This window comes from Callorhinus ursinus, unplaced genomic scaffold, assembly GCF_003265705.2.
Source record: "Callorhinus ursinus isolate GAN/ISIS: 27379988/994484 unplaced genomic scaffold, GSC_fseal_2.0 scaffold86, whole genome shotgun sequence".
NCBI classification, from domain to species: Eukaryota; Metazoa; Chordata; class Mammalia; order Carnivora; family Otariidae; genus Callorhinus; species Callorhinus ursinus.
Genome location: NW_027397148.1, coordinates 3,161,467 through 3,179,027, shown reverse-complemented (window position 1 = coordinate 3,179,027; position 17,561 = coordinate 3,161,467). Strand labels below are relative to the sequence as shown.

General features: G+C 41.4%; 1 protein-coding gene across 1 annotated transcript in view; it reads right to left on the bottom strand.

Annotated features, from left to right (window-relative positions):
- PIEZO2 (piezo type mechanosensitive ion channel component 2) overlaps positions 1-17,561 on the bottom strand; it is a 541,878-nt gene that overhangs the window by 237,341 nt on the left and 286,976 nt on the right. The window contains exons 5-6 of the mRNA XM_073888032.1: positions 13,066-13,228; positions 872-1,082 (exon numbers count right to left, since the gene is read on the bottom strand). Coding sequence (XP_073744133.1) covers positions 872-1,082; positions 13,066-13,228 — 374 coding nt within the window. The remainder of the gene's footprint in view (positions 1-871; positions 1,083-13,065; positions 13,229-17,561) is intronic.

The window sequence follows — 17,561 nt, the reverse complement described above, 5'->3', positions numbered from 1 at the left end:
TAAGTAGGATTCATAACAATATTACATCTGTGGCAAAGTCTCACTAAAACTTTGCCCTACCCAACAAAATTTGATTCGCACTATTACCACAAGGGGGCACGTAAAGTGAGGTCATTCTTTGACAGGCATTTAAAAACCTTGGCGGGGGGCATTTTGAAATGATCCTTTGTTACAATATTGGGATATATTTCTTGAGAAATTCTATTCTCTTTCCCACTTTTTAATTTCCCTATGAAAAAACAGTCACGTTGTTTCATCTCGTGCACTTTCAACAAAGAGGTATGGCCTAAACTTCCCAGCGGCTCTGGAGCAGCGCCAACTGTGGGCTGGAAAGAGGGAGAAGATGGAGATAACATTATTATGGAACAAGCAGTCGGCAGCCAAGATTTGAAGGAAGTGAGTGTCTGTGCTGCAAGATTACAATCTGAGGAAGAAAAATAGTATATCCTGGAGAGTTAAATTAAGATTACTAACGACCCAATGTAAACAGACATGCTTTCAGAAGGCACACATATGGCTCCGGAGGGGGACACCAACATTGCTCCTCAGAGCCCAGTGCCCTTCCTGGGCTCTGGGGGAGAAGAGTGGTTTTTCGGATCTACACATAAAACATGACATCACGTAAGACACAGGAAAAGGTGGCTTTACGGAGGTTGACAGAAACCAACTAAAAACCCAAACGCTACAACTGAACAGGAAAAATGATTTCTGTTGTGTGTGCTGTGTACACGTGGCTAGTTTTCCAGCAGCTACAGTTATGAGTTTGGTGTCACAGACCAGAATGGTTTCTTTCTGTATTTTCTCCTCAGCCATGTCTTTCATTATTCACCAAAGTGCTACCTGTGCTCCATTCGGTGCCGGAAACGCTCACCTGACGAACCGAGTAAAATCGTCACCACGACCTTTCCCGCGGTGGTGATCATGTTGCCGATAAACTCCTTAAGCTTGGAGGCCACAGAGGCGAGTCTGCGGAACATTTTTAATTTTGTGCTCTCTTCCACCTCGCCTTCAACACCGTCCCCTTCATCTAAATCCTCTTCGTAGATCAATGCCTCTTCTGGATCTATTTTTTCTCCTCCAGCCTAAATAATGGAGAAACACAAAACACTGCAGTCCAGAACTCTGCCTCCCCACCCCGCAGATTATATGGTTTGTAATTTATGGGTCAGTCAGTGAGGTGAACTTCACAAACCAACGGAAAACTGCAGACAACCACTTATGTCCCCCCAGGTCTCAGACAGTGCTTGTGAAAGCCCAAGTCACTTGGATCTTTCCTAAAGAAGTAAACAGGAAACATCACCAATCAAAGGACCCTGAACAGCATGTTGTCTGAGCCACATGAACTCATTTTTTATGGGCAGAAGAAGAAACTGAAACATCTATCAAAATCTTCACTTTCATCAATCTGGGTTCGGTTCCTCACATTTATAGTCTGCCACCAAGGTGATAGGTAGTTTGATGAGAGTTATCTATGGCTTGAACCAAAATGGTGGTTCAATCAGTGCTTATGAAATCCCTTTTCTTTCTGAAGTAAATTCTGTCCATTATTTTAGTGTTTCCTGGCCATGGGAGGGTGAGTGGTCTTGGGTTACTTGACTAGATATACAGTCATTTCCTATTTTGTCCTTTTAGAGAATGATATACTGATTCAATCCTGAATGCTTCAGCCCCTCAGTACTATCATCAGAGATTTAGGGAAGAAACACATGGTCAGAATATATACATATTTCTATGCATTATTTTATTTTATTTTTTAAAAGATTTTATTTATTTGACAGAGAGAGACACAGCGAGAGAGGGAACACAAGCAGGAGGAGTGGGAGAGGGAGAAGCAGGCTTCCCGTGGAGCAGGGAGCCCGATGCTGGGCTCGATCCCAGGACCCTGGGATCATGACCTGAGCCGAAGGCAGACGCTTAACGACTGAGCCACCCAGGCGCCCCTATGCATTATTTTAAACAGGGTATACAAGGTGTTTTTGTCTGTTTTGTTTTCAGAGACTACCTCAAAAGGTTTTTTGGCTAATTAATTTTTCCTAGAAGGTTTAGGATTTTTTTTTTAAAGTTGTTAGAAATAAGCCATCATTTTAAGACAGAAGGTTGTTTCAGATGCATGAGGTTTTATTTGCATTTGCCCCTAGGCTGGCAGTCTTCTCTTAAGCCCAATTGAAAATGCACTAGCTGAAGAGCCAGAAGGATTCTCAGGCCCAGTTCAGACATCTCTTTTAAGGTTTAAAGAGTACAGCCCAGCCTTTCCATTTTTCCCCTTTTAAAGTTTTTTTTTTTCAGCCCAGCCTCTCCATTTTCCTATTTTAAAGGTTTTCTTCTTGATACACTTAGTTCAGATATTTAAATAATATTCACTAATGGGAACAACCTCTAACTATGCCCATGTGCACTAAAGGAAGCCAGCAAAGGAAGGCTGGTAGGAAGCTCCAACTAGTCCTGAGTGGCCTGAAGAACTCAGAGGTCTTCTCTTTGCCTAGAAGGTACACGCCACTTGTAACTTCAGCTGTCCATTGCTGAAGCCAAGGGGCCAGGATGCATACTCACCCTCCACACCCCACACACAGATTTAATCTCGGGCCTATTCAAGTCTATATACCCAAGTTGGGTTCTATTGTATTCCATCATGACACATTTGCATCTTTTCCTGAACGAAAAGGAATGTCTCATGCTTATTCATGAAGATTTCTCTACAGGTTCAGGGCCTAGTGTGTGCTAGTTATCTCCTAAGAGATGCAGTGATAAACATGTAGGCAAGTAGAAAATTAACAAGCTGAATATCTCTCAGTAACAAACCCTAGTCAGAGAACTAAAATAGGGTGATGTGACTGTGAGTAGCAGGGTGGCTATTTTAGGTTCTGAGGTCAGGGAGAGCCTCTCTGAGGAGGTGACATTTAAGCCACTATCTGAATGTCACAAAGTCACCAGCCATGTGCAAATCCTCAGCAAGAACATTCCAGATGGAGGGAAGACCTGGTCAAAGGCTCCGTGGTAGGTTCAGAAAGAAGGCACATGTTCTCTGACATACTTCCTCTTCTACCAATTCACCCTCCCCGTTGTCAGCTGAGCCCCCTTCCTACTTCACGGAGAGAAGTGGGGCTAACCCTGGGCTGGCACATCACCCTGCCGAGCTAACGCTCACCTGTGCGGCAGGTAATCGGGCCCCCTGTCCTGTGACTGTGGATGAACTGCATGCCCTGAGACACCAGGGAAAAGGACGGCCCTCGCCACCCTCACCACCCCCTCCCGCATTCCCTCATGCTCCCTCTCCCATATCGCCCCATCAACAAACAAAACATGCCTCACCATCTCCAACCCACACCCCTTCCGACCCGTATTTGCCTCTCAAAGTGACTCTCCAAGAGTTGGCTAAAAACATGGCGTCACTGCCCGTACGCCTCATTTCTCTTGAACTCACTCTAACAGAGTTTGATTGCCAATCACTCCACATAGTGAGGGCTATGACGTGGTCTGTTGCACATGGTGATGCCAAGGGAGACCGCAGTGAGGAGGCTATTGCTGTGGTCGAGGAGGAGATAGGAGCTCATGCAGCTGAAGAGAGGCTGGTGTCTCTGCTGTTTGTCTTAAAGGTCAAGTCACCAGAACTCGTCGGTAAATTTGATGTGGAGGGAGGAGGGACAGAGGAAAATCAAAGATAGTTCCTGTATTTTTGTTATTATTGAGGAGATGGGGATGGGGATAAGCAAGGGGGGAGTGGGTTGGGGAATTCAGTTCTGAGATGCCCTTCAGGTATCTTGTTGGAGATGTTACAACGGCAGCCAGCACAGGAATCCGGAGGGCTGGAGGGAGGTGGACACTGGAGAGGTCTCTCTGAAGTTCAGTGGTAGAGAGATGGTTTCTAAAGTCAGGGGTCTGATGAGATTACCTGGAGAGAATACAGAGCTTGCCCACCTCTCAGGCACTACTGCACTGGGAACCAGCCTGTCTCTCCAGCCTCACCCTCATCTTTGCCTAGAAGCACCCGCTGTAGGCAACCACGTGGGGAACCCAGAGTCCACGGGCTCTCTTGGCCTTCGGATGCGTCCTTGGCTGTGAGGTCCCCTCCCAAGCTCTGAAGGCCCCCATGTCCCATACCAGCTTGTCCCTTCCACCTGTTCTGGCTGCCCCAAGAGTTTCTGTGGGGACCCATCCAGAGAAGCTATTGCTATGGCACCCACACCACCATCCACATACAGACCATCTGTTCGTGGGGCATGTGTTGCTTAATTTTCCCCTCACAACAGGGCAACACATAAAAATCCTTCCTGAGGAAGAAAGTTGGGCCCAAACCTTCAGTCACCGTACTTGAAAAAGGAGACCTGGAGAGACAACACAGCTAGAGCTGCCTGGGTCCCAGTCAGAAACACACTCCTAACTTTCATAATAAATGGCTTATTATTCAGCTGTAGAATTGCTATGGATATAGATTAAATCAAATAAAGTTCTCTGGTCGAGAACCTTTGTGAGGTTAGACAAACGCATTTCCTTGACTTCTCTTGGGCGGGACTGGGGCCCCTGTGACTTTTATAAACATACCACTGTACTTGAGGGTTTTCAGCATTTTTGTACCGGAATCCCTGGGGCCCTCAGTCGGAAACGCTTTCTAAATCTGCCAAGCTGAGAGGGAGCCGAAAGTGAGCCAGGTTGGCCTCTGTGAGCCCCCACTGTCCAGGCTGGGGCCAGAACTGCCATTAGTCACATCAGGCCTGCTTTTTAACAGGCAGGCTTTCTCCCCCTAAATGATTTGTCTGGTGAAGTATAAACACTGATCCTCTGGAACAGCGTCCACTCACTCAAATGTATTTACTAACAAGCAGCCTGGCTTGTGGGAGTTGTAATCTCTCCCGGCATTCGAATGCAACCAGACTCTGGCCTTGAAGCTAAGGAGTAGCTATAAAAGATTTAATTCCCCTGGTTCCAAAGCGATCTTAGAAATTTAAAAGAGAACACTTTACGGTTTAGAAAGGCAAAAAAAAAAAAAAAAATTCCATATTATTTATGGAACTTGTCAACATCTAAAACTTATTTGAAGACATGTAAATCCTTTAACTTGCCTTTGCTAAAAGTTCCCCACTTCAAATGCGCCAACATGTATTCCCGTGGCAGCTCTGGGAGAGGGTCTGAGCTCCAAGCAGCCGTCGCATCTCACCCCCACAGCTGCCTCCCCACACTCGGCACATGGCAGTCATTCCCACATAATTTGGACAGGGAAGATATGACAGTTAGTTTTGGTGGAACGCAAGCATCCATTTTTCTTTAGCAACGAGCACCCAAAGATTCAACCTGGGTGGGGGTAAGTCCTGGTGATCACCCGGGAATCTTTAAGAGAGCAGGCACCTACCTTCACCTCAAACTTCCTAAATGAGAAATTCTGGGAGCAAATCTCAGGCCCCCATATGATCAAAGACCTGCCCTATGTGATTCTGAAGCAGCCAATCAAGACTCCATGCTAAGGCTTCCATCCACAACGCCCGATCAACAGATTCCATGCTCAGCATGGACAAAACTGCAAACATCTTGTTGGAATCATACGCTACGTAGACTCCCTTAACTGGAAAATACATTGAAGTAATTTATCTGTGGAACCTCCTTCCGGTTTCAGTCAACCTTTACGTGTTAGGCCAGAACTTCTCATCAGACGAATCCACTTTCTTCTTTGTGGCTAAAACCATGCTATAAAAACATGTCAACGGAGTATATCAAAGTCACAAACAAACGATCTGGAGGCAAAGGGAATGTTTTTCTGAAGTGTCATGAGTTGTTTATTCATTGTTCATTATTAAAAGTTAACAATTTACCTTTGCAGAATGGGTTCATCTCAACAGAAGAGCCCAAGGAAGGAAAAGGCAAGTGTGGTGCCTCACTGCACAAAGACAAACGCTATGGGCACCGTGTTGCCTGTGGAAGGGAGTAGAGAGGGTGCCTCGTCTGTGTGATGTCACCGTGTGTTATGTAAACCTAACGGGACAGCTTCGTACAGATAAACAAATATTTCATTCTATGGCCACACTTGTTTTAGGAAGATTATTTTTCCAAACTTGCAAGAGCAGTGGAGCCTGGTGCCACCATCCACATCCCCATCCCTCCCTGACACTCTCATTCCATAGCTCTGGGATGAGCCCTGCATCAAACCTTCCAAAAGGTCCCAGGCCAAATCACCAACTTAGAGATTGCACCAATCTTTGAGAACCACCTGAACATCATTTGAAAAGGAAAGGAACAATAATGGAGAGCAGCCAAATTGGACTGACCATTATTTTAAAGGTTTATATCTTTAGGGTTTATTTTAAAAACTCACCTAATGGCATACCATAAAACCAAGTCAGTATTAAAACACACACACACACACACACATACACACATACACACACACATACACACACACATACACACAATCTGATACCATCTATTCAGTTTGTCTCTGGTTAGAGAGATTATTACTGACCCTGAACCATCCATTTTCTCTTATAAGAAACAGCTGAGTTTAGCACTCCTAACTGACATACCTGGTGTTCCCTCTAGAAATAAAGAATTTAGGAAGTGATAACAGCCGCATTTTGAGGGCACACAACCCTTCCTTTTGCTCCAAAATGTCCTGAACGATTCAGGACCCATATAATACCTTCAGATGGGCTGAGATGTAAACAAAATGCAAGTCTGTTGTTAAAATGTTCAAAGGCTGAGCCCTTAGCTCTAGCTGCTCTGGAATCCACTCATTCCTTCCCCATTCTCCAGGACTGTTCCTCCCTCCCCTCAGAACTTTCCCTGAGCTTGAGCTCTGCTCTGAGCACTGTGCCAGGTCCAGGGTGGGAATCCACCCTGGGACCCCAGAAGTCTGCCCTTACTCGGAGGAAATAAACCAAGTGTATATAACTGTTTATAAAGTGAGAATATAAAATCCTAATTACAGGGATTTGGAATGCCCAATTCCAGTTATTCCCAAAGCAAAGATGATGGAAAAAAAAAAAAAAAAAAAAGGACAAATGTCCTGGAAAGCAAAGCAAAAAAAAGAACAGTCCATGTTAGACCTTCCTTTTTGCCCATCCTAGTACATAGTAGGTACTGAAAAAATAAGCGTGCCCATGGATAAATACACATGCTTCTCTGCAGTCACAGCCAGGAGAGATCACTGAAGACAGATGTGTGGGTTTCCCTGGCCCTGCCAAATCCTCTGATAGTTTGGGGGAGAAGCAGCTCTTTGCAGATAATCCTGGCCCAGGGCTGACTCCTTATGGTTTGTTGCTTTAGTTTTATACTTTAGGTTGCTTTGTGCAAGCCTCTATATTAATCAATTAACCATTTAACTTGATTAAGTATATAAGTATTACTATGTGTCCGATCTCAGGTTACTTTGCTAACTTAAGGTTTGCTGCAACAGAGAACAAGACAGCTTATACTTTAGTGAGGGAGATAGCAAATAACAACAACAAAAAGTGGTATGTAGAATAATTACAGAGTGGGATAAATGTTATGGATATAACAAGACAAAGACCAGGGAATAATCTGGGCGGGTGGGAAAGGGGTCACCTGATGATGGAGGAAGAACTAGCTGTGAACAAGCAGGGAGTGAACTCTAGGAAGAAGGGAAAGAGCTAGTTGGTTCTGGGCACAGAGAAGCACAGAGAGGGAATGGGACAGAGCCCAGGATGAGGGTATGGAGGCAGGAAGTGCCATGGCCCTCAGGGTTAGGAGCCTGAATTTTGTTTGCATTTAATGAGACTCCAATGAGGTGTTTTAGCTAAGGAAGTGACACAGTCTGATTTATAATTTTACAAGGATAATCCGGATATAAAATTTATAATTTTACAAGGAAGTGACATAGTTTGATTTATAATTTTACAAGGGCAATCCGGATAAGGCAGAGAGTGTGGTAGCAGTGGAATAGACTAAGAACAGAGGCTGGAGGCGGGGAGATCCAGTTGTAGGTTATTTCGTGGTCTGGTTGAGAGGTGGGACGAGGACTGTGGCAGGAGAGACAGAGAAAGGCAACCAGATGTTAGACAAAATGTCGAGGAGCACCCATAGGACTTGTTGATGATAATGGATAAGGAGGCCAAGGAATCAAGGGTCTTACCAGGGCTCGGGGCTCTAGCAACGGAGTGAACGGCGATCCTGTGAACTTGGGTGGGCAGTCAGCAGGAAGGCTGGGTGGAAGGAGGGAAGGGAGCTCGAGCTCCTGCCCTCAAACACGCTACCAATACTTTGAAAGAAACATGGGGAATTAAATGACATGAAGTTGGTGACAATTCCATCTCAGTATTTACAGTTGAGAGAAGGATGGAAAGCACGACCAGCCTCAAAGGAGTGAGGGAGATGCAGACCGTATGGAGCAGGACCAGGCAGCAGGGGTGGGACACAAAGGTTCCTCTCTACGCACTGTGCCTGACCAAGCTACCCTCACTGAAGGAACACTGGGCTCTGCAATCTCCCCAGACAAGTCTCCCTTGTGGGTGCTTTGTTGTTATTTGCAATTCAAATGCACAAGATCGCCTGTCAAATATATCAAGGACAGAACAAAATATTCTGAAAATTTCTACAAACAGTGATCTGGACATATTGTTAAGGGTAAAAGCCGACTTCGGAGCTTTGATTTTCTTAAAAAATAAAGCAGGGAATAGGCACACACTGTTAAATGATGTTAAATGAATGAACAAATGGGAGAGAAATGAAGGTGTATTTAATTTGCAATAGTCTTATTTTAATAATGTAAAAATATTTGAGCTGCCTTCATAATTGCTTAGTCTTTCCTTTATTTTTACTACTGGTCACATATTCAAGTCCAGGCTGGTCAAAGTTCACTCAACTAACATATGCCCATAATATAACATCCCTGCCTTTCTATGTGATAAAGTGAGTATGCTCTCCCCGTGTGTTTCTCTCAGAGGAAAGGATAAGAGGGACTCCATGGTCTCACCTTGTGTCCCGGGAGATGTAGCTGAAAGACAGTGGGGGACACATTTAGCCATGGATCTAAAGATAACTTGTCTCCATGATACTCATCCTGAAGCTCATACTGTAATACTGAGCCTTCCCGAAGCTTTTTGAAGACAACAGGCCAATGATTTCCTCCAATTAGAAACTCTTTATTTAAACTAATGACATCTAAAATCACCACAATTAAAGGTTCCCCCAAACTGTAAATGTGTTTAACCCAGAGAAGACAGACCCAGGGAGCTACATTTTGGGGGACATAGGACAGTAAGTCCTTGCCTAGTTCCTGAGAGTGACCTTGAGGGGCAGCAAAAGCCAGGAAGCTCAAGCCTGGTAGGGCAAGTGGGCGGTTACCCAGCTTCTTACCCTACTGAACGCTGCCATGTTTCAGATGATCGTGTCTGCATGCCTGAAAAGACAGGATCTAGAAAACTTAAAACAGGTGATTTTGGACTAAATCTCAGGGGAGATGCTGAATGCCTTATTAGAAGGTGACAGTAAAAAGATTGATTTCTTTCATTCTTTGTTCCTTGCTCTCCAAAAAAAAAAAAAAAAAAAAAGAAAAAGAATAGTAACTTCGAAAACCTCAATGCTGAAACTTGAGGCATGGCCCTGTTGGTGATTTTATGTGTCAGAATGCAGATGCCGTGGGAGCCTAATGGACATTAGGCATCAGAAAGGAGGGTACAACATAATAAAATAAAATTTTTAAAAAAAGGAGGATACAGGTTTTGTGGCTCAGAATGAACTTCCAAATAAAGCAGGATCCAAATATTGCATACCTGAATTTTTAACAGATGGTGGATGCTTATACTGAAATATTATTTTTATGCTTTGTATTTTGATTTGTCAGACTATTTAAGCAGACCAAGTCATGACTAAAATTCCTATTTGAATAAACATTTAGTTGCTCATAAATTTGGATTAATAATATATTAGAATACTATTTGCTTCCAAAAGAATAAAGCCTGAAATCTCATTAAATAGTTAGAAAGAGCTGGTAGTACAGAAATATACAAGGTAACAGCAGTTTGGTGAAATTACAAAGCGTTTCATTGCACAAGTGACCCTTTCCTACATGACTTAATTTTCATAATGTAACTCATTTTTTTTTAAGATTTAAGATTAGGGATCTTTCACCCAGTTATGATTTGTAGATCTGCTTCTCAATTGCAATGAACAGATAAACAAGACTACAGATGTGTCAGTTGAAAGAGAACCTTTCTTGGCACTTGAGGAATTGGCTCCCTTACTGAGCTCTGTTCTCTGTACAATGCAAGATTCTCTGTAACATTGCAAGATCTGGGCAGATCCTCCCACCCACTGACTTTCCCTGGGGCTTTTTTTTGTGGGGGGCGGAATCCAGGGATTTGTGATGCCCTTTAAAACAGCAAACTTGAGCCTCATTATCAAGTTGAGCAAGATTAGGAAAGACTCTTGAGTCTCCTTCAGGGATTAGTTCCTAGTTTAAAACAATGCTGGATTTGAAAAGAACTTCTCGCAGGCACCAATGGATTAATCTTGCCATTTCTCCACTGAGATAAATGAAAGAAGAAACAATGCCAGCAAACACTATTCTTTCAAAGGATCCTCAAAAACCAAACATTCTACAGTGCAAATGTCAAGATTTATAAAAGGGAGGAAATATGTTGGGACCTTCCAAAACAAAATAAATTCTCCTACTTATTTTGGCCATGTGCTTCTATTCTTTTCAGACTCAAGCCAGATTGTTCACATGTAAGAAATATTTCCTTGTGGATTCATCTCAGAAGAGTCACACACCAGCCTGCTCCTCCCGGGCCACCTGGGGGGCTGGAATGCACTAAGAGAATGGAAGTTAAGATCTAAATGAGGCCAAAACAAATCTAAAGGGGAAGAAATTCAACCTCATCATAATGATATTTCGTATTTTTCAAAGCTCCCAAATAAATAATATTTAGAATGTCTATCATCTTATTGTTATTTTTAAATAATGTGATTAATAATATAAAGAGTACAGATATTTAAACAGGTTTCAATTGGAAGAGAAGTTACCATAAGTTTATCTTTGAGAACTGTGTGAAATCCAAAAGGAAACATGATTTTAGAACTAATCCATTTGACAGTTCTGTGTTCTCTTCTTCACCAGATGTGTGACCTTAACATAACCTGAAATCTGCTAACTTCCATCAGTCAGTGTAGGCTTCCCTAGTCCTATGGCAAAAAAGCATCTGTCCTTAGTGACAGAAGTTCTTTTTATAAGAAGCTCTGCCATTCATTTAGGGCTATCTGTGACAAATAGCACAGAAGGAACTCTCTTACTGAGTGGGTTGGCTTCAAACTCACCACCCAACTTTACTTTCTATCATTCTAAGAGGACTCTGAATTTGAAACTGCTCTGGGGCCTGTCCAATTGGAGAAGAGCAAGGTGAGGAGAGCAAGTAGCATCTCATTAAGCACCCCAATGAGTAGGCGCTGCACTAGGTGTGTTTTATTTGACATTTCATTTAGTGCTTACAGCAAATCCATGATGTAGGATTATGACCATCCTCATTTTGCAGAAGAAAGAGCATAAACAAGTTTCTCAACATCACATAACCACTGTTAGTAGCTTCTATGTCTGCCTTCAGAGTCTACTCCATTTACAATAAATATCCTTTATCTTCTATTTATAATATGAGGACAACTAAAAAACAATCTTGCCTTTATAAATAATAGTAATGAAAAATCCTAAGTCTGGAGGGTTTGTGGGGTTACTTTCACCAAACTTGGACAATTTTTGGTGATAATTATCAAAGCCAGATGATTTTCAAAGTTGTAACTATTATAAATTGAAGTTCAAATACAAAACTGGAAATTAAAATTTTAAGTTTTGCTTTAAAATTGGAAAGCCAACAAGAAAAGGCACTTTCATAGTTTTACCCATTTTTAAGACACTGACAAGTGCTACATAGTTTGTAGACTTAAATGCAAGATAGGGTTAGTTGCTACCTTGCTATAATTGTTTTTTACACCAAGTACTTGTTAATATTTGCCTTAAAAATAGCAGAATATTGATATGCAATGTGATTGATGTGATTGTGTTTTTTACCCATAAATGATTTTCAGCAGTAGTATCATTTCTAGATTGTATAGATCTGTTGAATTATAGCCTCACTTTATTGTTCTGTTTTTAATAACTATACAAGGTAATTTGCTGCTTATTTGTGAGGCACATAGGTCATTTGCCATAACTGAGACTTGTCTTCCTTGAGGCTTTTGTGATTACCATTCTCAAAGTAAGTGATTTCAATTAACTTCAGTTTTGCAGGTTAAAGTTCTTGCCAAAACTTCTGAATAAAAACATTTGGTAGCTGTGTCTTGGGTCAACTGTCCAGAGGAAGTTTTTTTTTGTAATTTTTTCTTTGTAAATTTCATCTTTCAATTACCAAACCAATTACTTTGTAAACTGATGTTGCTGAAACTCATATAACAAAATACAGTCATTAGAATGGATCAGTGTTCAGAAACAGGTCCAGGGACAGGGACGAGCTGTCTAACTTGCTCTCCATATGCCGAGTGAGATCTGACGTGCTCGTTGATCCTCCTGAAACTCTTTCTGCTAAAATACATAGCTAAAAATTAACATACATTTTCCTCAATAGCGTTATCTTTTTCCAATTCTCACACTTTCCCAAAGGTATATATTTTTTCTCTGGAATGCTTTAAAATAACTTGATCAAAACATGCTAACACAAGTCCACTCTGAAGAGCAAGGTGCATGGACCAGAAAGCTTCCCTTCAGGGAGGAATTACTTTTTTTCTCTCTAAATATTTTGTAATAACTAAGGCATCTAGACAATGGGCCATAATATTATGAATCTAGAAGGTTAACCATCTGAGATAATATTAGATGAGAGTGGAAAGAACACTGGGTCAGGATGAATGCTCCACGAAGGGCAGCCCTCTTGTTCCTTGAACTGGCTCCTCATGGCCAAGATATGGATGTGAATGTCTACCCATCAGAACCACACCAGGGGCTGTGCAATGTAACTGAAGCCAAGCACCCCAAAGCTTAAGTGCTTTGCACATTTCACTCTTACACAACTTATTAGAAGGTTCAAAGCCCTCAGAAATCAAAGAAGGAGGATAGATGCATGAAATCAGATTTACCAATTCTTCATTTTCAAACTCTGAGTTATACTGTGCTGCTTCTTCTGTCACTGGTTTCTGAACAATGTTTCTGCAGACGAGCCAGATGGTCAGGCTAGCAATGAACATCCCGATATCAGGCACGAACACTCTGATCCCATTGCCAGCATCAGCTCCCTTTAAGCTATGGAGGGAAAAAAAGAAAGGGAGGGGGAGGAAATTTAGTTGTTTTTCTATTTCTATGGTGACACTATCTCAAAATATGTCTGTATCTCATTAATGAATTTTAAAAAAGCAATACTCAGTTTCTGCCTACAAGGCACAGGAAAGCTTTTCATCGACCTCAGAGTCTTAATGTAATCTGCTAAGATTCAGGAAGGCACCAGGGTTTCACTGGAGTTTCAGAAATATTATAAAGATTCCTAAACCAAGTCTCACTTCTAAAACATGCTAATGAACTATATTGTCTTTAAATGAGCCACATGCGCAGTACAGACCCAGGTGTCAGCAATCTAGCTGAAGCAGTTAAAAAACTAGACACGTACTAGCAGTCAGGAGATATGTACTTTAGATGTAAATCAAAGCTGGAGGGAAAACAGAAAATGTTACAGCAATGCTTGAAGGCAGGACCTCTTCGTTATTTTGAATGTGTAGTTGATTTTGTTTTCCCTATTGTTCTAAGAAAGGCTGACCTGATAGGTTTCTTCTTTTAATATTGGAGAATGGACAGTGGACCTTAGAATTGAAAGGTTTGGGTTCAAGTGTAAGCCCGACACTGACAAGCGGCATTCCACTGGGGAGCTTCCCATGGCCATATGTTCCTCCTCCGTGTCAAAGAGATCCTATTCTTTGCCTTCTTTAACTCATTTGAGTCAAATGCAAGTGACTCAGCGTTTATCAGAGATAAAACCTGTTTAGGGACTAAGCGTGTGTGTGATCAAATACATACTGGATTCATTTACATTGTATATATTATATATTTTGACAAAAACATAAAATATAATAAACAGCAAGATCCCCATTGCCTAGATATAACCACTGTTAACATTTTGATAAATTAAAGCATTGTTAATGATATCTACCACTAACTGAGCAATTGCTCTGTGTTAAGAATTTGGTACATAGTATTTCATCCAACCAACTACCATATAGAGTTAGGTATTTTTATTTATCCTCTTTTTACATAAAAAAAAAAACAAGCTTCGGCTCCAAAAAGTAAAATTATTTCCCTGAAGTCACACAAATAGAGAGAGAGCAGAAATACACTCAAGCTCCCTTTAGGTCCAAATTTTATGCTCTCGACCATGGCATTCTCATGTATGTACCTGCCTGGTTTTTCTTTCCAAGCTTCCTTGATACCTCAACACACACATTGAGAGTTTACAATGCTAAGCTCATATGTTACCTATTGCTTTGAAAATGATTAGTTCATTTAATATATCACTAATATTTTTATGACTCACTGATGATTTTTAAACATCAGCACTTTCATGATCAGATAGCATGTAACTATTCCACTACTGTTGTACATTTAGATTGTTTCCATTTATTTGTTACTAAAATAATATGTAAAAGTTAAAACTTAATTACTAAAGAGTCTAGGAAAAAATCTTCGGACCAGTCTAATTTGCTTTTTTAAAAAGTGGTCTGAAAGAGAGCATGCCCCCCCATAAGCTTTGTTGTTTATACATGGCTATAAACCCTTCTGAACAGAGAAACATCAAAATGGGAAGAGATCCTTTTACCTCCATAAATGAAACAAACATGACTGTGTCAGAGGTATTAAAAACATTGCAAATTCCATTCATTTGCGGTACGAGGAAGAGAATTCAATTAAGAAAACTTCATCTAAACTACACTTATAACAGTGAAATCTAATGATTGATTTTATCACAGGACAAAGGTAGAAGTTTGTTGTATACTTTTAAAGTGATCAAACAGAGCAAACAAAAATTAGTATCATTACAGTGAGAAGAAAGAGGGGATCCAGGAGAGAGACCAGAAAACAAGGCCATGCTCTGGTGGGTGTTTGCTGTGTGGGGCTACGGTCAGGAGAGCTACGAGTCCTAATCAGGGCGATTTAGGGGAATAGGTTATTAGAGCTCCTTCATGGGAAACAAATTGACTGTGACGTTGTATGAAAAGCACTAACCAAGTGGAGTTGAGGGAAAAAGAATTCTTAAAGGAAAGGTGACAAGGACTCCTACTGTGGCCTCAGCTGCTTCTTGCCCCAAGGTACAGAGGTACAGAGACGTGGGAAGCCAGAGAAGAGCCTTCTGCCTTTCCCACCTGTGGACTGCATTAAGCTCCCAGGCTGCAAACAGTCACTTTGAGGAAACAGTCTCAGCTTTGTGTTTCTTGGTCCCAAAAGACACATTTCACAGCATGCATATATTACGAGAGTAAATGAATGCTGTTTGCAAAAGCAATCACTCCACTCGCTGTGATAGAATTCAGCTACTGGATCCAGGATTGGGCTGTGATCCCAATTTGCAATGAAATCATTCAGCCACAGAGGTGCTAACCTATTAACTACTACTCTTGGTTTGCTGAGTGAACAAAGCAGTGCATTCATAATGCTGCCACTGCAGAAACAAAGAAACTTTTGAAGGATATAATGAAGAGCATGTCCAATGAACAGGTCATAGTCTAATTGATATACCATTTGGAGATCATCTTATCAATCAAGTTTCCTTCTTCATTGTTTAGACCAGTGTCTACTAACGTACATTAATCAGAATGCTAGTCCTCAGAAATGAGGTGAATTAAACAAAACAAGGCAAAAGAAAAGAAAAAAAAGGTCTTTGGTCAAATAAGTGTTAGAAAAATCACAATGTGTATTACTGCAGTAAAGAACCTGTGAAGTTATGTAGTAAAACAAGAAAGTTGAGTTTATTTACGCCTCTGTTTCCCAAATTTATTTGACCAAAAATCATTTCTTAAAAATTTTATCTGGTGTCTGTCACATTTTACTGAGCTAGTGTTCATGGAACAGGTCTTAGGAAATGTTGAGCTAGAGTCTGCTCACTGGTCTAGATTTTTGATTGAAATGAATGGATAATTTGGAAATTATCCTAACATGCAGCTAATCCCTACAATTTCGATGTTTAATAGGTCTCTAATAACTTTTGAAGTCAGTGGCATCTCATTCCATTCTCTCATCCAATCGTCCAACTATCCATCCATTGACTCAGTAAGTCATTGAAATCATGAAGCTGGAAGATAACTAGAAATAGTCCAGTTCTCATCTGATAGATTGGAAACCAACAAGGGAAAGGGCTAAATGGTTGGCCCAGCTGCTCAGCTAGGGGCAGAGTACTTCTATTCAAAGCCTTCTGACGAGTATAGACAACTCTCACTGCACCTGTCCTTGCTCAGCCATCTTCTACCTACTGTAACAGGCTCCTTTGCCCACACTGCTCAGAAAATGCCATGTCAAGGGTCACTAGTGATCGCGCCACTGCAAGGCCCAACCCATTCTAATTCTCATCCTACCCCACCTCTGTGCTGCACTTGACAAGCAAGATCAGCCCCTTCTGCTCTCAAACCTACTCCTTGGCTTTCTACCTTTTTCTTCTAGTTATCTACCTACTATGGATGTTCCTGGAAACTTGCATTGCTTAGTGGGAAACCCCACTAAGAAGTACTGGGCTGGGTTTTGCCCATCAGACTCTTCTTTTCTCCTCAAATATGGATGAGTCTGCAAGGTTCTACTCTTCACTTATTTTTTTCTAACACTACATGGTAAGCCTGGATGATTTATCTACCCCCCCCAGGCTCCCCCAGGCACTAACATGATGACTTACAAATCTACATACCCAGTCCAAACCTTTCCCCTGAGACATACCAACAGATATCCATTTTCCTACTAGATATGTCCACTTCTAAAGCTTTTAAAACTAAATGTTATCTTACGTGGAAAACCCAAAAGACTCCACCCCAAAACTGCTAGAACTCATACAGGAATTCAGTAAAGTAGCAGGATATAAAATCAATGCACAGAAATCAGTGGCATTCCTATACACCAACAACAAGACAGAAGAGAGACAAATCAAGGAGTCTATCCCATTTACAATTGCACCCAAAACCATTAGATACCTAGGAATAAATCTAACCAAAGAGGCAAAGGATCTGTACTCAGAAAACTATAAAATACTCATGAAAGAAATTGAAGAAGACACAAAGAAATGGAAAAACGTTCCATGCTCATGGATTGGGAGAATCAACATTGTGAAGATGTCAATGCTACCTAGAGCAATCTACACATTCAATGCAATCCCCATCAAAATACCATCCACTTTTTTCAAAGAAATGGAACAAATAATCCTAAAATTTGTATGGAACCAGAAGAGACCCCGAATAGCCAGAGGAATACTGAAAAAGAAAAGCAAAGCTGGCGGCATCACAATTCCGGACTTCCAGCTCTATTACAAAGCTGTCATCATAAAGACAGTATGGTACTGGCACAAAAACAGACGCATAGATCAATGGAACAGAATGGAGAGCCCAGAAATGGA